The 25,173-nt window shown below is 39.7% G+C and overlaps 1 protein-coding gene across 1 annotated transcript in view; it reads right to left on the bottom strand.

Annotated features, from left to right (window-relative positions):
• The window catches only part of TNRC6B (trinucleotide repeat containing adaptor 6B), a 76,072-nt gene that overhangs the window by 31,190 nt on the left and 19,709 nt on the right, over positions 1 to 25,173 (bottom strand). The window contains exons 2-6 of the mRNA XM_035903191.1: positions 14,859 to 14,946; positions 11,059 to 11,080; positions 9,026 to 9,370; positions 2,121 to 4,442; positions 671 to 829 (exon numbers count right to left, since the gene is read on the bottom strand). Coding sequence (XP_035759084.1) covers positions 671 to 829; positions 2,121 to 4,442; positions 9,026 to 9,370; positions 11,059 to 11,080; positions 14,859 to 14,946 — 2,936 coding nt within the window. The remainder of the gene's footprint in view (positions 1 to 670; positions 830 to 2,120; positions 4,443 to 9,025; positions 9,371 to 11,058; positions 11,081 to 14,858; positions 14,947 to 25,173) is intronic.

Raw genomic sequence — 25,173 nt, 5'->3', positions numbered from 1 at the left:
GCAGGAATAATTTCCACAAAAATAAAACTCTTAATACAGCAGAATTTTAACTTTGAAGTAAATTTTTCAAGTATTTCAACAGCATCTCATTTGTGGAGAACACAGCTGTAGGCAGGTAATAGCCAAAAAATAGTCATGCATTTAGGTTCAACTGCAAAAGAAAGTTTGGTTCTTAAGAGAGTTACAATTTTCCACACTCATACAACCAAAAAAATCCATTTAAAGGCAAGTTGCATTACCAAAGCATAGATTACCATGTAATGGCCTCCACTGTGAGATTTGTCCGTACTGTGCATTCCTTTTTCTGATATGATCAGGAGAAATGAATTTATCATTCAACAAATTTACACGTTAAGTAACATGTGAGTAGCCAGCGAAGAAAAGACATTTTGAGAAAAAGACACATTTCCTCACTCACACGCTCTAGTGTTTCAACACTTCCGCAAATCAGAGCTGCCCATTTAATTGCTTAGCTAAGAAATTTTTCATTACCTTAAGAGACAAAATACCAGTCATTTGTAAACACTTAATCACTCACCCATCAAAATCTTACATGACATTCAACATTGCCTCTGATAACAATTCCTCCATGAGTGACCTATATCAAAAGGCCAAACCCTAAAAATCTCCAGGACCACTGCAAAGAAACTGGTATCTGGCCTATACTCACTAGATTTCATGGCATTCGGGGCGTTGGAAGGTGCATTCCCCCAGCCTGTTGTCGATGCTCCTGTATCATCTACTTCACCCCACCCAGGACTGGTTTCATTTGGCTCACCCCAGGCGGACGTACCATTATCTGGAGCAGGTGGAGTGCTTTTGCTCCAGACTGCACAAAGGAGAAAGAGTTTTCATTACAGACCATTTAGACAACAAACTATTTACTGCAGTGCAGCACCACGTCATTAATCTACTGCTTCATTCTTTCTGTTGAGGATTTTAGATTCTCGATAGTGTGAGTGCAACAGAATTGACAACTGTTCACATCAAACTTAGAGTGGGCACTGACCTCTAGGGATGAAAAAGAAGAGAATGCTATGATGAGTAACATTCTTCTCCCAGGTTAAACACGAACCCCAGATCTAATGCTGTCCTCCTGTCTGGTGAACTTTTGTGACTAATTAAAAGCACCAGACTAATTCAGGGTTTTCATATACTGAAGAAAGAATAAGGACATATTTGAAGTACATATTAAAACAAAATAGTATTCTTTAAAGCATGTCTGAGTCAGAGAAGAGATTGCATAACAAAAACATCTTAATATATTTCCAGGCTATGTAACTCTTTCTTGTCCTTATTTCAAAGAAGAAAATATTTTGCTAAGTAGTCTTTATCATACAGCAGAGCCAAATTGAGCTGAAAAAAATAAAGCAGAGATTCACTCTCTTTCAAGTGCTAAGTGTTTCAGAGCAAAAAGGTTTTGACTAAAAATAAGTAAAGAATTTCTCCGTTTCTCTAATAATCAAATTTAATAAAAAATGTGATTTAGTCTGGAGAAGAGGAGGCTGAAGGGAGACCTTATTGCCCTCTACAACTACCAGAAAGGAGGTTGTAGCGAGGTGGGTGTTGGTCTCTTCTCCCAAGTAACAAGCAATAGGACAAACGGAAACGGCCTCAAGCTGTGCCAGAGGAGGTTTAGATTGGATACTAGGAAAAATTTCTTCACTGAAAGGGTTGTCAAGCACTGGAATGGGCTGCCCAGGGAAACAGTTTAGTCCCCTTCCCTGGAGGTATTTAAAAGACAGGTAGACAAGGTGCTTAGGGACATAAACCTGATGATCTTCAAGGGTTTTTTCCAACCTAAATGATTCTATGATTCTGTAATTCAAACCGTTCTTCAGAGCTCAGACTGAATATGCAGATTTGTCATCTAACAAACATTTTCTTTTACTGGCAAGCTGACCAGTATTCAGATTACAGTTACTGAAGCACACCAAGCAGAGGACAGATTGATTAAAATTTTAAAGACACTTTAAATACAGTACCAAATATTCAAAATAAGAGATTGGTTTTCTTTATGGAATAAAACTATTAGAATTGGAGGCTACACAAGTATCTCTTATGCATTAAGGTTACATTCATATATAGGAGCTTGCTGAAAAAAGGTACAAGACTAGTACCTGATGCTTGTGATTTGCTAGTCATTGGAGTAGGCAGGCTCTGCTCCCGTGGCGCCTGTCCTCCTTGTGAGTTCTTGTCCCACAGGTTCACATTCTTGTAGTTGTAACTGCTAGGATCTCCCCACGCTGAAGTGCCATCATCAATATCCATTTTTCGACTGATTGACTGTGGAGAAGGTTCTTCCCAGCCACTAGGCTCCTCCTCTTTGGGGGCAGCTGGCTGTGGTCCGCTGTTCCAGTTTGGGTTTGGAGGTCGCCCATTACTTGGAGTTTGGGGCGGTGGACCCCAGGAACCAGAAGCCTCCTGCTGTTGCTGCTGGTGCTGCTGCTGCTGCTTGTTCCAGGAGTTGGGCTGTCGACCCGTCTCATTCCATGTTCTTTTACAATCATCCCATCCACCCTTTGAAGCAGCGCTTGTATTTGCACCATTACCCCAAGTTCCAATCTCATTTTGCCCACCTTCACCCCAACCAGACACTGGCTTGTTTCCTGCACTTTCCCAGTTGCTGTTTTTTGTTTGGTCAACTTCCTCTCCCCAACCGTTCTTTCCAGAAGACCATCCTTGATTAGGTTGCCGTCCACCCCACCCCTGATCCTTACTAGAGCTGTCATTCCAAGAGGAAGATGATTTTTCTTCTGATCTTCCTCCTCCCCAATTAGAAGAATTGGGGTTCTTATACTCATTCCATCCTCCAGTATTTTTGGGGTCCTTCCACTCCGTTGGGGTTGAGAGCTCACCCCATCCAGACTTGATTTGATTGCTTTGGCTGGGTACATCGCCCCAGCCCCCTGAGTTCTTTGTCTGTGTGGCAGAGCTCTCCCACCCCTCAGTTCCTTTATCAGACTTCCCCTCAGGCCGCGGCATCTCTTCAATATCCCACACGGTATCTTGCTTAATTTGAGTTTGGCCCCAGCCAGTGTTTGAAAGCACTCGGGGGTCCAAATCAGTCCTGCTCAGCAAAGTCTGCAAGACTGCCTGGCAATCAGGATGCGTAGGCCTGTATGATCGGCGTCCAGAATTGTGACTGTCACTACTTCCTGCTTTGTGGTTGCTTCCAGTGCTTTGACCTCCAACCTCACTTCCTGCAGAGCTGGAAGATCTTCCCCAACAGGGAGCCTGGGAATTGCCTTGGTTTTCAGGAAGAGGGTGGCCTTTTTGATTGTCCCATGCTCCAGTGCTAGAATTTGGTTGGTTTGGACCACTCCATTCTCCAATCTTCAGTTCATCAGACCCAGACAGCTGTTTCCATTCTCCCTGAGAGACCCCAGATGTTAATTTGTTCCCTTCACCCCATTTGCTTTCATTTGCATGCTGAGGGCCAAAGTTCCAAGACCCACCACCCGTAGACCTGTTATTGTTATCCCAAGAATCACTTCTTGACCCATTAGGTTTTTGAACAGAAGCTCCTTTCCAGGAGTCCTCTCTATCCTTTCCATTGTTCCCATGGTTTCCAGAATTGCTCTGTCCAGAGACTGTGTCAGTTCCAGAAGACCCCCTAGCTGTACCCCAAGATCCAACACTCCCAGTCTTTCTTTCTCCAGTGCTTTGTGAAGGGGTGTCAGTGCTCCTGGAAGGGTTCCCCAAGCCCATTTCAAAGGGCATTCCCTTATTCTCCATAGGGTTTGGTGAACTTAAGTTCAAGGAGTTAGTGTTTCCATTTTTTGGTCCATCAGTGTTATGAATTTGAGCCTGTTCTCTGCCAGAGACAAAGTTAACACCCGCATTTTCCATCTTTGACTGCTGTTCCCTAGAGGTCTGACCTACTGTGCTAATCTGTGCATTGGAGCTACCACTATCAGATTCCAAAGTCCCTTTCCTAGAATTGCCCTCTTGAACCAGTGCCGGCCAAGCAGACGGGTTGCTATTTGGGTTAAAGTTGCTGAAGCCAGAACCGGGACTGATTCTATCTTGTCCACTCAAGTTCCTCCAATTACCTAGTCCATTGTTACTCTCGGCAGCAGGGTTGGAAGATTGAACAGATTTAGCCTTGGGATCAGATTTCCAGGCCCCAAGATTACATTCGTTTCCAGCGCTTCCAGACTGGCACTGGCTTCCTTTTCCTTTGTTACTAGTGGTGCTTCCTGGCAGAGCATTCTTCTCCAAGCCAGGGTTCGAGGCACTGTTGTTATCGGTGGTGTTTTCGGAAGAAGACTCAGCATCTTTGCTGGCAATACAAGGCCACTCTTCCATGTCAGACCCGTCTACAATCACCTTGTCCCAGATGTGAGTTGGGTTGGCGTTGGTGCCGCTGTTGGAGGAGGCTCCAGGACCCCAAGTGGAATTTGCATAATTTGGAGCAGCAGCACCTCCAATTGCTGAATCTAAACAAAAACAAAACCCCACACCCAAAGAGGTCATTAATAATCAATATTATCTACAAGCACTGAACATCACATTTTTGACACCACTGATTACTATTTTCATTAATCAGAACCCTTCCCTCAAATGCATAACAAAGTTACTTCGGAAGAACATCAGGCTGGAAAACATAATTGAGAATGCTGATAAAAAACTTCGTTCAACAAACTGTCCAAAAACATTTTGTGGGGATTTGAATTCACTGTTGACTCACTACTTCTGCCAAGAGTCCTGTGCTAAATACAACATAATAATTATAACCCAGTTAATGAACCTGCATGGTCATTATTGATACTGGTTGTAGACTTTTCAATACTGATTTAAAATCATATTATACAGAGAACAAGAAAGTGTATGTGCTTCACGCACGTGTGTGTACACACAGTCAGCTGTCGGTCTGCTACTCAACTGGCTAAAAGCAACTACAATTTATTACAGATTGAAAGACAAAAGATTGGAGGCAAAACTCATCTAATGAATATATAAAGTTGAAGAAGTCTATCCTCCAGCTTCAATGTTTTTCAAGTTGATTTTGCTACTAGGAATTTCTTTCAAACCTTTGCAAAACAAATAAAATTTCCAAAGGTTACTGTAAATCAAAAGAGTCCAAACCTACACAAATTACAATTTCTGTGTAGTAACACACAAGCTGTATTTAGTATGTAACTACCCCACATGTGTCACTGCTATATTTACCCTAGAAACCAGAGTTTATGGTTTTGTGAGCAGCTAAGCTGATCTCTCTGCCACTAGATGAAGGCTAGTAAGAGATCTCACTTCTCCTCCTCCCTCTCACCAGTTCTACCTACTTCAAGTTCCCCGAGTTCCACCTCTCCTTTGTGACAGTTCTGATGGCAGTTAAGCCCTTCAACTAAGTTGGCTGTATTCACTAACTCAACACAAAACTCCGCTTTTTGATGGGTTGGCTTTTTGCTGGCTTAGCACACTGCACAGGGTAACCTGCAAGTTCAGTGAGCTTTGGAGTCACTATAAGGAAATTAGCAGGATTAAAAACAATTAATAGGGCTCCTTTCTTTCATCTGTGGTGAACTATTATTATGTCTGTCCTGGTTTCGGCTGGGATAGAGTTAATTTTCTTCCTAGTATCTGGCATAGTGCTGTGTTTTGGATTTAGTATGAGAATAATATTGATAACACACCGATGTTTTAGTTGTTGCTAAGTAGTGTTTGTACTAGTCAAGGACTTTTCAGCTTCCCATGCTCTGCCAGGTGCACAAGAAGCTGGAGGAGGGCACAGCCAGGACAGCTCACCCAAACTGGCCAAAGGACTATTCCATACCATGTAACATCATGCTCAGTATGGGGGGAGTTGACCCAGGGGCAGCTATCACTGTTTGGGGACAGGCTGGGCATCCGTCAGCGGGTGGTGAGCAACTGCATTGTGCATCACTTTTTTTGCATACTCTATTATTATTATTATTATTATCTTCTCTTCCTCTGCTTTTCTATTAATCTGTGCTTATCTCAACCCATGGGTTTTACTTTTTTTTCCCCAATTCTCTCCCCCATCCCACTGGGGGCGGGGGGAGAATGAGTGAGCAGCTGTGCAGTGCTTAGCTGCCAGCTGGGGTTAAACCATGACAATGTTCTATGTGGTATGACTTCTCATGGACAAGATATTTGTATATAGCTTTAAAGCAGACAAATTAACACAGTGCCACAATGGATGAAGCTTATGTCAGTGCTGGCAGCATAGTATCTGCATATATGCAGACATGTTATCTTTGTTGGTTTAAAACGTCAGCCAAGATTCCCTTGCCATCCACATAATTACACCTGATCCTCTAAATATTTTAAGTCCATTAGTACTTCCGTGTTGTTCTCTGTAGGGTTCCACTCATTTTTCTGTATTTTTAATACTAAGGGGCCCTAAATTGCCCTCACCACAAATTCCCAGTGATAAAGACTAAACACTCGCCCTTCTACAAAACCATGTGGCCTAATACATTAGTCTTATTCAGTTACCCCACCCAATCAGTTTAACTTTGCACAGCATAAAGTTCACAGTAACACCTGCATCAGTATTCATACCTGAATATATACTGTTACCACCAATACTGGTTCATATGACAGCTGCTACGAAAATAAAGCATAATGACCTTGAAAAAGTGGATCCCACTCCCCGCCCCCAACAAGTTCTTATGTTATATATTCAGAAGTAAAGACCACAATTTCTGGTTGCTAACCAATGAACAGCCACTGAATGCCTTCCAGATCCCCTTCTTTGAAGGCTACCAGTAAAGATCCAGACTTCACAGCAAGGTTAGGACTCTTGTAAGCTTTGACTACTGATGAGCAAAAGTTTGTCTTCATCCACTAAACCCCAGCCACCAAGATCCAAAAGACCAAGCAGTTCCCATGTGCATTCTGTTCCTTAACCTCAAGTGCAAACTTAACAATAGCAAGGAAGTGTGACTCTCTACTGATATTTGTATCTGGCTATCTTTTTAGTACTGAGTGAAAAACTTTCTGGTTAGACTGATCACAAGAATTGCTTAAGGAGGGCAGCCAAAGGCAAGTTCAAAAGACTGCAAGGTTGCTGTCTTTTGAACTTAGCAATGATTCAGCAAATGAATGATGCATAGGCAGCTATGCCCTTAGCAAGATCTTCACATAGGTGGTTTTAACAGAGCATTTCACACTCCATTTCTGTAAAGACATTCTAAAAGTATTAAGATTGGGATGCTTCCTAACATAGCGTACTAGGACACAACTTAATGGACTGTTTTATAAAACCAGTCTCCCCTTGCTATATTTTTGGCAATTTATGGTTTTGTCTTAAGATAATGGGTAAGGGCTCCTGGTTCTTAAACAGACTCTTCCTTAGTAACATGCTGAAGATAAAAGAGTTTCTGATCTGACTAAAAGGAAAAAGTTACTAGCAAATGGCTACTTTTAATGATGAAAAGTATGAACTAAGTGAAAGTATTGAAATGGAGTCCTTAAATGAAGATGTAGTTTTGCTGTGAGATATGGTGGTGATTCTTAGAGGGTATTGTAACTATTGGAAGACTTTACCAATAAAATTTAAGCTTTTCTTTCCAAAATTGGCTTGCACATCCTGCATATCACTGGTACGGGAAGAATTATATACACTACTCTCCATCCCAACTCCCCGTATTGCTACGAGACAATAGTAAATTTGGTGTCATCTTCCAGGGAATCATAGTTTTGCCATCTTACAGAAGTATTTAAAGATCCACATAAAGAAGGATTATGTATTGACTTTTTGTATTAAAGCACTACCAACACCATCTATACCTATCTGGCAAATACAACAATGCAAAGGAGTAGATAAGCTGCATTATTCTCCCCTTTGGGAACCTGCTTTTGTTTTCATGTGGGATGAATTAATCACAGTATCAGTGCATTAAGTGCCTAACAGAATCAGGCCCAATCTGAAATCCAATTTGTAAACAGCCAGGATCTCAGATGGGACTAATGATGTGCGAGACAGACAGCAACACCATACTTCCATAAGCACTTTGACGGAGCACCTTAAGCGACAGCTCCAGCCCTTCCCTTGTCCAGCTGCTCATTCCCACTCCTGTGGCACACCTACTCTCACATGCTAGCACGTACGATCCCACTGATATTCAATGAGCTGAACTGGTGAATCACCCAGACTGAAGTTAGCTTTAAAAAACAACCCGGGTTAAATTTTAATCCAAGTCAGCTCCCCAGCCCAGTTACATGTGTTATGGTGCAGAAATCTTGATAGGGTAAGGCAGGTCTGAAGGACCCATATCTTTCTTAGCAACACTCCTGACTTACACTAGGGTAAAGCAAATAACCGTTGCCACAATCAATAAAATACAACCGTGTAACATCTTAGTTGTTAATGCACCATTAAACTAAATGGAAAAAATATGAGAATTCATAAAATCAAATTTCAGTCTCTGAAAAACAAGTATTAGGTGTCAAATTAATTACACAGAATTTAAGTAGCCTCTAAAATACTCCAAAATAGGTCTCAAACAGTACATCCAGCAGCAAAAAAAATACTGTTCATGAGAAATTTTGAAAACTTTTAGAACGCTTCCCTATCATAAGCTCTCCTTTGTCAGTCTGGTCATCTAGGTGACAAGTGACAGATGTCTGCCATCTGTAGGCCTGAGATCTACATGTCTGTTTTACCAGACCATATAAAAAAGTATCAAGATAGGAGATTCATGTCATCAGAGAAACCTAAAGAGCTATTAAGAACTACTCAATGACAACCATAAAATGCTTTTAATCTGTGCACTGTGTTTATCTTGGTGTGGTCTTAAGAGCATTACAGCATCTGATTCAAACTACCCAAAACATATTTTAAAAAAATTAACCTTCTTTCCTGCTCCATCTAGTAGTAAAAATTGCATCCGCTGCTGCTAACAGCAAAAGAGAAGTCTATACACTAAATGAGAAGTGCTCCAAAAGCAATCTGAGGAGTTTTATTACATAATTATTTGCGTATACACAATTTTAGTGATCCCTTTTTCTGCCATGCACACACATGTGTCCATTTAATATTATTGTTACTCGCCTGTTGCAGTCCCACTGTCGCTCTGCAGCAGTGCTCCTGTCACTGGTTGTGCGTTGTTTGGGTTTGCTCCTGGTGCTGATGGGGGCGGAGGCCCTGCTCCACCCCCAAGGAGCATACAGGATGGCGGAGGGGGCTGCCCACGTTTCAGTAACACTTTGTGGTCCTGCTGGCAACGGAATCGCGGCGGCACCTCCCGAGGCATGTAGCGGGCGGTGCTTGGCGGTTGTCCGTTCGGCACTGCCACCCTTTTGGCATTGTTGCCACCATTGACTGGTGGCGATGGAGAGTTGCCAATTGGGCTGGCAGCCACTGGTTGGCTTAAACTTGGTTTCGTCACTTCGGGCACTGAAAAACAGGAAGAATGAAAATCAGAAATTTTTCCACTTAAACCTCTGTTAGCTGCAACAAGTCACTGCGACTCTTTCCTTCTATAATTTCATTCTTCTCTGAAATACTGTGCAACTTTTAATTAAATTGGTCTTCAGTAAGTTTAAGAAACAGGAATAAGCAGTAGCAGGAAACCTCTTGCTTCCATGTGCAACTCTGTACCCCAGGATGAAACTCTGCCCTCAGCCAAGTATTTTCCTCTAAGCCCCAAATTTCTTGAAAATGTAAAGTTGGCAAAGAATACCACCCTGGGCAATGAGTCATTTTAAAGTATGAGCTGCCAAATATAACTGTTTTCCCCCCCCCTCTGTTCCCTGACCTTCAATTGGTTTTTGGATTGTTATGCATCACCCTTATAGGAAATCTGAAATCAGATCCCAAGTTTTCACCTGCTTACTAGGCTACACAGACACTGCCAAAACAAACAAAAAGAGAGTAACCAACTACCCCCCCCGCCCTTGGGTTCAGAGTTAACAAATCTCAGTTCTCTGTACTGCTCTTAAAAAAGGCAGTAATAGTTGAATCTCACCCAAAGGGCAGTCCTACACACAGCATCTGGATTGGGCTCACCTAAAGTTTCCCAGCTGGTCACCAGGTGCCCCTATAAGCAAGGACAAGCTGCTTCTGAGGGCTATTATGCATTGGAGAAGAGAAAAACCACAAACAAATCCTCGAGGAACTACTACCATAACAAAATTTGCTTAAGAGACTCCAGACTTGTAACCCCTTGCTCAAATTCTCCATGCACTTTTTTTTTTTTAAACAGAGCAAAAGAAATTCCTAGCCAGGCACCTACGAGATATAATTGCTAAGACATCAGACTCTAAAGCAAAGAAAATTTAATACATCTACTCTAGCCTTTATTGAAGATCAATACAAGAAAGGGATGTCCAGAAACCCCTCCCCAACAAAGCAAACATAATCAGTAAAACTTTTCCTCTTACAAATGTGACATCAAAACAAGTCAGTCTCTCTTTCGCAACATGAATGCATTATTCCCCACATTTTATTTTGATAAGGGTTTTCAGATTTCTCTATATGGGCTTCATTGCCCAACCCCCCCAAAAGGATGTTAGCTGTAAAATTAAGTTACTACCTTCAGTTCTCTTCTGTCAATAATGGCAATTTCTCCACACAATTTTTAGAAAACTGACACACAAATCAAGATTAAATATATTTTTAGATCAGCTAAATAAGCTTAACTTTCAAGATGCTCACTCGTGAGTCCTGCCTTACCTGTTGGACTTTTAGGTGCCTGAACTTCTCTTAAGTTTCCAAACCCAAGTAATTTTCACTCATTTTGGTACCTCACCATAAGCAGTACTTTCACTGTCTTCCATTCATTTTGTATAGGTGGTTTCAGATTCTGGTTACTTGTCTAAAACCTTTGCAAAACTGAAAACTAAGTATTTCAGCTAACCTAGTTTATCCACAATCGTCACTCCCTCTTCCGGTATTTTGATGCTGACAACATGGACAGTTTTAGGTTCTCCATTTTGATCACCTGTTTTTACTTCTTCTGAATACACATCTTCAGTATTTCATCTTGATTCATAATTCCCCTTTCTTTTCTAACAGCTGTGATCAAGATCCAAGTCTTGGCCCAAACCAATAAAAAAATGTTATTTAGGATCAGAGATTCTTACCTTTGGTTTTTTGATCTGTGACCTGCAAATTAAGAGCAAGAATGTAAATAGAGTTTTAAGAACATCAAAACAAACACTGAACAGACTGCACTAAATCACTACCTTAATTTATTAGCACAAGAACAGTACTTGTTATTGCATGAAAATAATCAGCTAAGGAACTACAAGTCTAAACAGTATTCCTAGTCATATATATGAAGTTTTCAAAAATAGTACAGCTCCTATAATACCTTTGCCTGATGCAAAAGTCCCTGGCAGAAACAGTAAATTACTTCACTCACAATGATTTTCAGTATTCACCCCCCTCCTCATTCCAAACATGGACTTCCAAAGCACAAATACACATGTGCTATATAGCACTACAGTTCTTTCAGATTTTGGAGGTGAAGTTAAAGTGTAACATAAACCTTCCTTCTATCAGAGTTTCCTTACAGTAGGCTGTTGGGGCTAGCAACAGAATTCCCACAGGAGTAACCACAGGTGAGAGTAGCAGCCTGTCTTCTCTGACATCTTCCCATTTTACCTTTCCCATGACATATCTTCCAAGGAGAAGAAAACCTAAAACTTACTGGATTGATTGCCGCAATTACAAAAAGTACCAGCAATACCTATTAGACACCAGACTTCAAAATCGCTTGAACGCAGTAAGAATTTGAGTACTGAAGTGAGCCACCACGCTGACCAACGTACTCAACATGTGGTTTTGCTGTACTTCTACATTCTTTCAGCACAGCAGATTTCAAGCTACAGTAGAGACAAATGTACCACTGGTATATTCTCTGGAATCATGTGTATTGTAGCATGTTTTGAACATGTTGATCATGAGTTCCACTACACAATAATGGAAAAACGCTAAAGATCATCATGTGTCAGGTTCCATGACACCTATTCTTAAAAGAAATTGCTGAACTAGTCCATAATTCTGGAAAGCACACAGTGACACTATAGAATAATGAAAGCACAAGTAAAAAGCAGTTTATTGTTTAAACCAACCAAGCCAGAACTCCTTTGTATGGTAAAGAATAAAAAGACAAACTGCACTGAATTACTGTAGCATCATTTACTTTGCAAAGATGAACACTGCAATACGCAAAGTGGAATGTTCACTATAATAAAAAAATCTTAAGCATTGTAACTTCACAGAATCATGTAATCCAAAAGTCTCCAAGACACTAAAAATGCATCTGTACCAAAACTCCATCTGTACCAAAACTCCATCTGTACCAAACCAGACACCAATTTTCATTTATGAAAAATCCTGTATGTGTCAAATTACATTTTCTTCTGTATCACAGTTAAAAACTGTAATAAGCACTTAAGTGACTCTGATGCTCCACATCAGAAAAGGAAGAGGGGATAGGGGGGATGGCGGGGGCGGGTGGGAAATTACTTCTGCCTGTACTGCATCTCTCTCCTAGTCAAAACGACCTGGTTTTGTGAATTTTTTTGGTCTAGAATACAAAAGCTGAGAACATGTGACACTATCTCAGATTTACAGCTGTCAACTCTCTGTGGGCAACCTGTAAGCATCCTCCACATCAGAAAAGGAAGAGGGGATAGGGGGGATGGCGGGGGCGGGTGGGAAATTACTTCTGCCTGTACTGCATCTCTCTCCTAGTCAAAACGACCTGGTTTTGTGAATTTTTTTGGTCTAGAATACAAAAGCTGAGAACATGTGACACTATCTCAGATTTACAGCTGTCAACTCTCTGTGGGCAACCTGTAAGCATCGGCAGGGCAGGAGCAGCTATAGTGAGCAGGAAGGTGGAGTCAAACTCAGCCTTCTGACAAGCTACCAAACAGCCCCTGGGACACCAACCACAGGAATTTAGTCTGTGACTTTGTTTGCATAACCTCTGCTGAAGCAATTAGTTTATTTTTTTTATTTTTTAAGTTTCAGAAGATCCAGACAGAAACAACTGTTTCATGTTGTACAAACTCTGTCTGAAAAAGGTACCCCCAAATCATTACTGCTTATTTGGCGAACACCACCACAGTCACTAAGAACGAAAACACACATTTATGTTCTGTCCATTCGGTTGCCTGCTTTGCTATTCCTAGGTATCTCCAAGTATTACTGTTAAGTTTGGTCTCTAGGAGATTAACTTATTTAGTGTTTAGCCATCCCAAGATTTTGGCAAAATATCATTATATTCAATCATACTGAATAGCTTAGTAGGTGAGGGACCACACAGGAAAGCTCCTTTGTATTCAAAGCACCGATTCCTCAGTAAACACTCACAGCAATGTTACCAAGATGAGGGGTACAACCTTTTTTAAGTTTCTCTTGTATCACTGAATATCAACATATAATCCTCAAGTCACTAGTCTTTATTTAACAGGGTCTGCTCCTGCTGGTTCCTACATAGACTTTTTGTACTTGAACATTAAGCCAAAATTTAACTGGAATCAGTGATGGCTGTTCTCAGCAGAAACCTACAGAATCTAACACCGAGTAACGTCTCATTTTTTGTAGGATCTGCTGTTACGGAAGCAACTGAATAACAGAGACCACTGAAATAAAGTAAAGCCTTCTACTCTCAGTTTCACATGATCACTGAGGTTGGAAGGTACAGCCTCTAGAAACTGAGTCCACAGTTCCCACTGCTACTCCCCACCCATGCCCAGGAGTGTCCCTAACTCAACACAAGTCACCAAAACCAGATTGCACAGGGCCACGTCCAATTTGGTTTAGAGCATTTCCAAAGATGGAGGCACCACAACCTCCCTGGGAAACCTGTTCCAGTGGTTGCCCAGTCACACACACGGACAAAAAAAGCCTTTTTATGATTAAATGGAATTTCCTGTATTTCAATTTGTGCACAATGCCTTGTGCCTTGTCGCTGGGCACCACTGAGAAGAGCCTGCCTCCATCTTCTTTAATCCCTTCCCACAAAGTATTTATATATATAATATAGTATATAATAATAATAATATTGTAATCGATGTATATAAATACTGAGCCTTCTCTTCTCCAGGCTGAACAGTCCCAGTTGTCTCAGCCTCTCCTCCAGCCAGATACTCCAGTCCCTTAATCACCTGAGAGGCCTTTTGCTGGACCCACTCCAGGATGGTTACATCTGTCTAGAACTAGAACTCATCATAACTAGACAGAAAGGATTTTACTAGTAAAAAGCATGGATAAAGCTGCAAGAGGCTCAAGTTCATATGTCAACCTCCTAGACTAAGCTACTATATTTTCAGCAAAATAGAGAGCTTCTAATACACCAAGTGTTCAAACCCATTTACTGAGCAAAACCAATTTGCAGTGACTTATCAATTCTCCACAGCTCAGACTCGAACTGACACACCTCAGCAAAAGTGCTATTAGCTACAGAAAATGTAAAACCTAAGTGATACTTGGCAAAGTAAAGGGAACTTTCAGTAGTGAAAGTATTTCATATCAAGTTCCTTAAGAACTTACAAAAAAAAAAATCTTCTTGCTCTAGAAAATAGTTAATTTTACTGCAAGAATTGCAAAAGCCCAGCAGCATTTCCATCCCCAAAGACCTCAAAACAGCAGGAGTTGCACAGATCAAGAGATCCCACATGCAGTAACTTAAGTTTAATACTTTATATCGAAAAACTTATTTTACTTCACATGACATCCTAAGCCCTAAGGAGAAATGTCTAAGTTAAACACTTATGTTCCAGAAAAACAATGCAAAAAATAGCCTTTAATGAAGCATCACTCTAAACAATGAAGTTTTTAAGCTCAAATACAACCAATTAATATCTTGCAACCCCCCAGTATTATTTATGTTCCAGCTGGACAGAAAAATTCAAATACAAAAACCTACCTTCTGAGCAGATTCCTTCTTTTTCTTATCCTCTTTCTTCCTTTTCTTGTCTTCCATTAACTGTTCTTCCCTTTCTTGCTCCTTCTCTCTGCCAAAACATAAAAACAATGGTATGAGCACAATCAAGTTGGATAAGAGCTACATGTACTATATCCCTCTCCCCCCCAAGAAAGGAAGTCCAGATATTAGATTCCTCTTATCATCATACTTCATTTGCATTTGAGGGTTTCAGTCTAACTGAGATAAGAAAAGCACCTTCTAGCTCAGTATGGCCACAATCATGCCACTTGCTGCATAAAGGAAAATTCCTTTATTTGGATCAGGCGTCTTATGGCAGTACCCTATAGAAATTAGCTACATGCCTGATATTAGAAAATATCTTCAAGACATTTTGGCCAAAGTACCCTTTTAATTGGGTTGTGCTATTATTTAATGAACAGTCTCATGAATCTTTTCATATGGTAAAAAAGGGGGAGTTGTAATTTGATAGAAGATGGTTTGGTCTGATACGACATTTATCTTCACAAGGGGAAGAGATTATTCTATTGCCTGTAGCTATGTCACTTGTAAGAGACTAGAAGTGTCATATCAAATCAAAACCGTAATTTATTATACAAATCACTAATTTAATTTCTAGCCTATTATACCCACCCACAGAATTCTTGTGATGAAACTTGTAATATAAATTACTTTCCAGGAAATCTATTTTTTCCACAAAAAGGGAAGAAAAATATGTGCAGCTGCTATTGTTGTCAAGCTATCATCTTGTTGCTATGTTTTGTATCAAATGTGAAAGTATGAGAAAATGGTTAATTTACTGCATATATGCTATTGGCTGAGCTGTTTCTATGGTGAATCACATTTTTGTTAACCAATTCTCTTCGCCTCCTTAAAAGTAAATTTAAGGTCAAGTTTTCAGCTCACTTGGAGTAATTTCTTTTTATAAGGAAAAACTAAGACAAAGACAATTAATGTATTGATGACCTGACAGGTGAGGGCTAGGACCAGAGACCAAAGATGTGCACTTTACAAATGGGAAACAACTAACAAGTGTAACCCATGATCTTTCAGAACAAGATTTTGTAAAAAGCAGAACAGCTTTATAACCAAAAGTTGAGTTTATAACAATACTAAACTATTTCTTATATTTATGCACAAATCAAAGCTCTTTTTTGACCACAGCTTAAAAAGCTTAGAGTTGAGTTGGCTTTGCTGTCACATCACTTAGACTTTTACTTTCATTGCATTTATATGGTATAGGTAATATTTTTCTTTGCGTTTTCACGAGATACTGCCAAGCCCATGTACAAAGACATATTTTCATAACTAATCAATTTCTACAAAATTATTTTGAGATGCTATGCGTTAACAGCTTCCCGAATGAGGACTTTAAAGAACACTCTTAAAGAAAAAAGGTTCTATGGACAGTAATAAAATCTCTTCCTGATTTCCTGAAGTTAGGCTCTCCTTCATGGATGGAGAAAATGGATAAGGGCAAGATGAGTCCTTAGTAACAACATCCTGAGGTTATTACCAAATGCAATTCACATGTAATGGCAAGTTCAGTCTGCATTTAACAGCTTGAGGCAAGCATTCCACATCATATGGAACAGTGTTTTATGTGCTCTGATAATGCTTAAGCCAGGTCAGTTCTTGCTCTGTTGTCTATAAAATGTCAAAGCACATTTCCCAGCCCTAAACTCTGGCAAGGAAAAGCCCCACAGGTTTTTCAGTTTTACTAACAGCACAGGACATGAAGCATTGGGGAGGTTAGTATACTTCTCGTTGCCTGACACAGCATTGAGACAAAATTTTCCATTTTGAGACACAGACTGTAGCAATATGAAAAAGCTCTCCAGTGACACCCTCATCTTTCAAAGTTATTATAACCTCAAATTATGTTTACTACTCTTGTATTGTCAAGCTATGCGTGCCTTTCGGGCTGCAGTGCCAGTTACAAGTATACTCCAAAAACCTTTCTTGCAGCAGGCAAAAGTTTAAGAGTTATCTTGTAAGAGCTGCTGAAAAAGGGTAGGATCAAAATACAAAGGACTTTCAGTAACTGCCTGTCACACAGACAGCCTTCTACTTTAAAGCACCTTCCTTAGTTTTGTGAGCAGAAGAGCAGGGAACGGAAAAGAATGAGAAAAAGGTCATATTCACAATCAAAGCTGAAGCTATAGCTTACAACATGTAGCACTAATAATAAAAGGAGCCAAGGATAGAAGATCCATAACCTGAAAGTAAATGCCTAGTTATGGTCACCTGTCATTGTGGTAAGTTCAGGACAGGGAGGTTGCTACTGCTGCCGCCTTGTTTTCAGATACATAGGGACAAATATCTGTGGTACTAAGGCTGCAGAGAAGCCCTTTGTTTTGCACAACGACCTCCCCTTCTTCTGCTCTTTTAGTAGAGATGTGCATTTAATATTCTATTGGGAACACCATGAACAACTACAGTATAGCAATAATCAATACTTAGTAATTTAGGCTTCAACTCATGTATGCACACACCTAGGTTCTCTGAGGTGGAAGGGATCTATCTGAACACTTGGGCTGCATCACATGTAGGAAATCAAAGTTCCTAACAAAACGTTAACTGAAACCACATAAACATGTAGGAAGTATGAAGTTAAACTCTCCAAATGACAGAGCAAGGATCTATGCTACAGGCACACTAACAATGTACCACTGTGTTGAAGGTTCACTGAAATATGGGGGGAAATAGCTTACTGGTTTTTTGGGTTTTTTTGGGTTTTTTTTGGGTATTGCACTTCCCATCTTCCCACTTTCACTCTCTGATGCAGTTCACTAACATTTGAAGTTTTACGATCAATGGTTTCCCTTTTCAGCTGTATGCAAGCAGCTTGTAAAACACAAACTTAACTTGCAGTGTTAAGGGTTCCGATAAATTTAACGTAAAGAAAGCTTTCAAGGACCTCATTGATTCATTCAGAAGACAACACTGCCTATTAACCTTTTCTCATTAGCTAAAAGATAATTCTTCCTGGCCAAGGGAACTGGGGGTCCGTCGTGTACATTTCAGCAATCAGCTGCTTACACTGACAAGATCAACACAGGGAGAAAATCCATCAACTCCAAACGAGTGACTTTGGAGTAATACCATGGGGTGTGGTTCCGGTTTTTGTTACTGGCACATAGTAATGGGAACATGGACACACCACAACCCTGAATAGGAAGTTTGCTAAATAGCAATCAGCAGCCAGCTTTTTACTCTAGCTTTCTTCAAGAAAGCATGTGTCCATCTTAAATATAGGACCTAATCGCACTTCAGTATTTCCCACGAAATCTTAGAATCAAAATTATTGAAAAGCATTTTAAAACCCTATTACAGACTTTAATTCAGAGCATTTAAAGTAAGGCATATTAACAGCTTACAAATGAAGAGAAACTATAGGTTGTAATAAAAAAAATTATTTATAAAAAACCTAAACCCAAACTAATCCAATAGCTATGATGCAATACACTCAATACCTTATCTAAGGTCTTATAACAGCCTCTTCTGGCTAAGACAAAAGCAATCGTTTCAGAGAAAAGAAGGTCTTTCAGCTAGTTAACTAGAGAAGTAACAGAAAAGTCCAAGTTATTAAAACAGATAGCCACATCAAGAAATAAAGAAAATAAAAAGAAGAGGTATTTGAGAAGTGTGCCCTCCCCCAAAACAATATACCAGTTTTGGAAAATGTTAATTTCCTGCAAAACACTATCATTCATTTTCCCAGAAAACTCTATTTTAAAAAGACTTATTCTTGCAACATTCGGGCTTGAGGCACGGGCAGAGGACAGATGTTGTCTCTGACATTCTTGCTGTCACAAACTGACCTGTGAGACGAGATGACGTACTATATATTACACACTATCTGCTGGCAACACACTTTGATAGGCAGAGATAAAGCACCACACAGAGTATTAGTCTACACAAAAACCCTACACCCTATAAAGTCACCCTCAAACTAAAATTGCACAAAAAATGTAAGTAAAATGTAAGAAATGAAAATTCCTAGAAACTCAGTTGCATACACTTCAGCATATGCAGCAGCTCCCAGTTCCTTCCACGGGGCTACAGGACAACAGTGTCAGTGTTTGGAATTTCCTCAAATGTAAAGATGCGGGCTAGATACCAGCACTGAGTCATCTTCCCTCCTCTTGACTCCATGCTTTACTTTCAGTACAGTTAATTTGGTTTAGCTATACTACAACACAAACACAGGAGAGACAGTAAACTTCTATAGGTGCATGAATCCTGTTCTCTGCATTGTAATAAGCATAGGACAATTTACAAATCTGCTTCCAAATTGTGAGCCGGCTTCTGTGTATTCTCCCAGATTAAGGGGGATTCTGAAAACTACTAACAGAACAAGCTTTTATCTGTATAGCTACAAGGTCACATTAACAACCATTAAATTTTCCCTAAAGGCTTTAGCCCTAACTAGCCAGAGCTAAAAAGGCCACGACCTTATGCAAGATAATGATTTGCATGCACAGACCAGTCTCACTTGAGGCAACACTTGAGCTATTAAGTAACTCTTTCTTACAGACAGGCCTCTAGCAATCCAAAATGTCAGACCACAGCTGTATTTCTATTCATTTAGAAATAGATTAGAAGACTCAAAACTTGAGTGGCTAAACCAGAAATTTCATTGACATTAAGGTATCCAACCGTGGTTAAGTTCTGAACCAAGAATAATTTCCAGTGAACTCGTAACTACAAGCATTTAGCTTTTCAGCATTTCTGAAAGTTTCTTCAGTATTTTGATAAGCTATACAGCTTGGATACCAGTAGAAATAGGCATCACACACTTGTGTCTCAGATGCATTGCAAAACACATTTATAACAAGCTCAAGGCCGGGTCTGCTTCCAAGGCAAAAAAGTTCCTCTCAATCTATACATGGACGAAATCTCTTGGAGAGCAGTGAGCTGTCTTCAACAGTGCTATTTCATGAACAGCTTGCTGCTGCTGGAGAAGTAGGTTTCATTTTCTTCCACTTAATTTCTCTTCATCAAGCTCTGTCCCTGACCTACCCTCGCTTGAGCCTTCTCTGGAATTCAGCTGATTGTATGGCAAGCAAATTCAACTCACAAAAACTCACCTGGGCCATCCCACCCCATTTTGTAAATGGAATTAGCTTAGAGTATTATCAGATAAACACCGGAATTAGCACACACAAGCAGCAAGGAATCTTCTCCTTTCAAAGGAAGGTGTTAAATTGGTTGCGACTGAGTGAAACTGCACTTTATTGTATCACAACAGCTCTCCACACAGCACCCAGTTAGAACTCTATAAATTTTATGTATCATAGGAAGATCCACTAATAAAAGCGAGTGCGTTTCCTTTTGAAACAGACTCCTACGTTTCTCTAAGATATTAAGGGGAATATTTCCTCTGGATTGTATTTATCCCATACCCTGCATATGTGATCCGAGCATTGTCATCTGCATCTGTGCAATTCTCCCAACTCTTAACAGGGGAGTACAATCCTCCAGCATCAGAGTATTTATATATAAATACATTAAAAAGCATAAGCTCATAAGCTTGTAACATATATGTACATAGAGTAACACAATAACAAAAGTGCGCCACCCTCCTACCCCCTGGACAAGCTATGGATTATATACACACACCATATACACTTTGCCATGTATTAAATGAATAGACTTTAGAAAATGTGTTTTTGGAAGTGCTCCGTAAAGTATTTTTTTTCAAAAGGCGAAAGATTATTGCTCATCTAGGAGTTAGAGTAAGCTGCTTTTTAATTCTCTTTGGCTGAAAACCAAAACAGCGTCACAGCAAGAAGTTTGCTTACTTTAAATAGTGTATCTGGAACAACTGATACGCCTTTATCGCGGCAAAACATCAGTAATTTGAAGCTGCTGTAGAAAATAACCAACTTTAAAACACTGGCATACTGACTTTGCTAAAAGTACACTTTTCTAAAGAGTCTTTACAGACTGCTATTAGACTTGTTAAAAGAGAAAGATTAATTCTTTGTGAAGTATTTTTTTTATATATATATATATATGCACAACTACTTACATAATAGAAAGAAAACAACTTTGACCATAAAGGGCTGTTTACTTTAAAGAACTGAACAGATAAGCCCTACAATACAACAACAAATGCTCATAAATAAGGAGGTTTATTCTCAATGCTTCAGCGACTGGTTTGATGGGGGAGGGGGTCAATATCAGTTTTAGGAGTCTCCTGTTAATAAGAAAACCTTGGATTGTGTAAAAAAAAGAACTGAAATGCTTTTCATATTCTGTATTTCTTGCTTGCGCTCCTTTTATAGAATTACTCTTTCCAGCTATATTACTTACATACATTAAAAGAATGACTTCCAGGTACTATCTAAGGTTTCCACGTGTCGGTCACAGTTGATGAAAACGAGTTTTATAGAAGTGGAGAGCTATAGCCAAAGTTCTAGAACATAAAAACTGAGGGAGTTTTCTACCCTACTTCAGTTTTCAAATGCTTCAGAGCTCCTACCGATCAGTAATTATTATTTCATAGCATGCGCACTCATGCATACCAAAGACACAGATAAAGTGTGCTTAGAGAATTGTGAAATGTGGTAAAAATAGCCCAAGAATGGCGAAAACATTCAGTTAGAAATCTGCCTGTAATTAAGACATCCAGAAATTTATTATATCAGAACATTCATTCAGCAAGACACAGTTCTATTCAGGATTTCAAGGTTTTACGTGATCATCAAATAACCTTATTTTCCTCTAAAAGCTAGTCACACCTGTAGAAAGCTCCGTTATCTACAACTGTTTGCCAAGAAAAGTATTTTTGTGGTTCTGAAAGCCACAAAAAATACGTAGATAAATGAATCCATAAGAAACAAAATGGAACAGTAAATGGATAACAGCTACCACAAAATAAAGAGCCTGTCTCTGCTACAGGCTTAGAGAGACAGTTTTTTGACAAGGGAAGAGCTGGCAATCCTCGAGAAGTACAGTTGAGATCTCTGTTCCACTACGAATGATCTATTCTGGTAATGTGTACTCTTTCAAACCCTAATTCTTGCCAATGCCATAATTTCAGCAGATAAGATGACAGACTACCTGGCAAAATATTTCTCTTTATCTTCCATTATGTGAACTCCTTTCATTTCTGCATGGCTGGGTGGGGGATGTCAAAGCTCTGGATAGGTGACCACTCTGAGGGAGCTGCTGCTGAACTTTCCTTTGCGTGCAAGACACTACTTCTCACTACACCATCCAAAATGAACATTTTACCTACCTCACTGTGCATATAGAAATACTTCAAGAGTCCTACTTCGCCATACAACACAGGGTTTGAAATGAACGCAGGCTATCTGGGCAAAGTGCCAGATGTCAGTTGAAGGATTGCTTATTAGTCTGCAAATGCAGTATACACAAGTATTTGCCAGTACTGCTTTGTATTAAAAGATTAAGAGATGTAAATTCTACCAGTTTTATAATCTCAAATGGTCTGCATGTCCGAAGAAGAAATCCTTTCATTTGAAAACGAACAGAAGAAAAGTTACACAGAACCTCTGCCCTGAACAGTCACTTTCAGTTTGGTTTCTTAATTGTTTTATGTTTATTTTTTAAACCAGTTCATCTTTTGGAACTAAGTGACATTTTCTGCGCTAGATACTTTATAGTCTTACTGGTCTCACCAACAGAATCACAAATAATTCTGATTGAAGGGACATTGGAAAGTCGCCTGGAGTCTAGTCTAAGGCCACACTCAAAGCAGAGCCATCATCAAGCAGGTTGCTCAGGACCTAGTCATATTCTCAGTATCTCCAAAGACAGAGACACTACCACCACCGTGGAGAGCTTACTCAATTTCTATTTATTTTTTTTTTTTTTACTACACCCATTACATTTGCCTCTCCCAATATCTAATCAGAATTTCTTGTCTGTAACTTGTGTTTTCTGTCTCCTTTTATCACTGTACACCACCTCCAGGAAGAGTCTGGCTCTCTACACCCTCTCATTAGGCAGCTGAAGACAGCAGTAACATTACCTCCATAGTCTTCTAAGGCTGAACAAATGCAGTTCTCTCAGCCTCTCCTTGTGCAAGATGTGCTCCAGAACACTAGTCACCTTAATGGCCATTTAATATGTAACTATCTTTCCTGTATAAGAGCCAAAACTGGACACAATATGTCAAAGGTGGACTTTGATGTGCTGAATAGAGAAGAATCGCTTCTCTTGACCTGGTGGCTATAGTCTTGCTAGTACAGCCCAGTACATGGCTGGTTTCTTAGCAGCAAGGACACCCTGCTGACTTACATTCTATTTTTCTTCGTCAGGACCTCCAGGTGTTTTTTCTGCAGAGATACTTCCTAGTCAGTGGATGCCTCGTCTATGCAATAGCACAGGGTTATTTTGCCCCAGGTGTAGTATTTTCCATTTAAATTTGTTGAATTTCAAGAGGTTTCTGTCAGACCATTTTCTCCAGCCTACTGAGTTCCCCCTGAGCAGCAATCCTACCCTCCAGAGGTGTCAACCAATCAGCCCAGTTTAGGATCATCTGCAAACGTGCTGAGGATATATTCCACCCCCCGACCAGGTCTTTAATGCAGATATCAAACATTATCAGTCCCCGTATTGACTCCCATGCTGCTCAGCTGCCAGTGGACTTTGTATCACGGACCATAACCAACTCTTATCACTAACCCTGGAAATCCAGCTCTGGAATCCTTTTTCAAAAAAAATGTATTACCTTAGAGTAGAATGAACAAGTATTTCTGTACTTAGGGGCCAGTAAGGAGGGAACTAATTACAGGTACATATTCTGCAGAAGAACTGCAGCAGAAACCCCAAAATGAGCTACCCTCCATTCCAGGTGTCTGTATCAACACACCACTGCATTTTGCAGCCCAAATCAACTCCACAGTCAAGCCCAAAGCTCTAATTGCAGCTTTATCAATGCCTTATTGGGGCTTTGAGCTGGTTACAAACGGGGACACAAGTGAAGTTGATGAGCATTGCTGCCACCTTAATAACATGTTCTTGTAGGTATGTATGAGAAGTGCTATAAAAAAAACAACCCTGTTTACTGTTAATCTTCTGACTGCAGTTAAAAAGCAAATGCTAACTCCTCACTATGGTGAAAACTTAATTTTAACAAAAGCAGCTCTGTACCTCCTTAGATTACAAACTTCAGTCTTTAATGCCAAGAATAGAATTATTTTTTTAACACTAAAAAAAGTCCCAAGAAACTAATCTATTTGCTATGGTAACTATGCCGCATTATGCACAACAATTATGGTATTTGTTTTAATGTCAGAATGTGACATTTCAGAAAGAATACTGAAACAAATATAATATCACTTCATTAAATGAAACATTTTCTGCCAGAGCATCATTTGTGGCACCAGCACAGGCCATGTGGACAGTAAGAAACCGGATCATACAGAATCTCAGACAACAGAACTAGTTACATTTAAAACAAACTTTAACGTATCTTGGTTTATGACTGACATTTTTATATCACTATAGAGTTATTGCTGTAGTTTAACACACTTTAAAATACTGTTTTCTTAACTTTTGCAGTATGACGCTTCAGGAGGGATCAAGAAAAAAAAAATTGAAATATACATAAGAGTGAAGCATCTTCTGTTTAGTGACAGTTATATTACTGACACCACCACCCCCACACACACCCCCCAACCCAGACAGAAGCATGCTGCTTAAGAGCAACTTCTACTGAATGATGAGATGCTTGGAAATCTACCTGCCTGGGGATATTATAAGGATACCCTCACAGCATTAGAATAGTATAATTTATACTCCATTTTATAAGCGATCTGATTGTTTACTTTTATTCAGTTTCCAAAGAAACACTCTAAATTCACTTGCTATAAAAACCAAAACACTTTATGCAAGTTAATTAATAGCCCGACAAGCACATTACATACCTCCAGATCTCTATAATATTGTAAAATTTTCCATATGCAGTGCTTCAGGGCACTGCAGTAATGAAAATAACATCAAACTGCAAGTCATTATTTTAATTATACTAAATCAAATTACTAAAGCAACAATGTATTTAATTTTATCAGTGGGAAGTTAAGAACAAGGTTTTCCACACAAACTTATTATTCATCTGTTGTAGGCCAAGCTGGAAGAACCAGGCGAGTTAAGGTTGCTTGAAGTTCTAATACATGAAAAAACCCAACTCTTACAGCTTGCTTACATTTTCTTGGCAAAGGTATTTAAGGTTTGTATTTTCTACTCCAGTTATTGCCTGAGGCAGTATTTATTTTTAACAGGTAAGAAAATTCATTCAGCTACTCCTGCAAATATTCAG

Source organism: Egretta garzetta, unplaced genomic scaffold, assembly GCF_000687185.1.
Source record: "Egretta garzetta isolate BGI_Z169 unplaced genomic scaffold, ASM68718v1 scaffold51, whole genome shotgun sequence".
In the NCBI taxonomy this organism is placed as follows: Eukaryota; Metazoa; Chordata; class Aves; order Pelecaniformes; family Ardeidae; genus Egretta; species Egretta garzetta.
The sequence above is the reverse complement of the archived record's forward strand: the minus strand, read 5'-3'. Positions and strand labels throughout refer to the sequence as shown.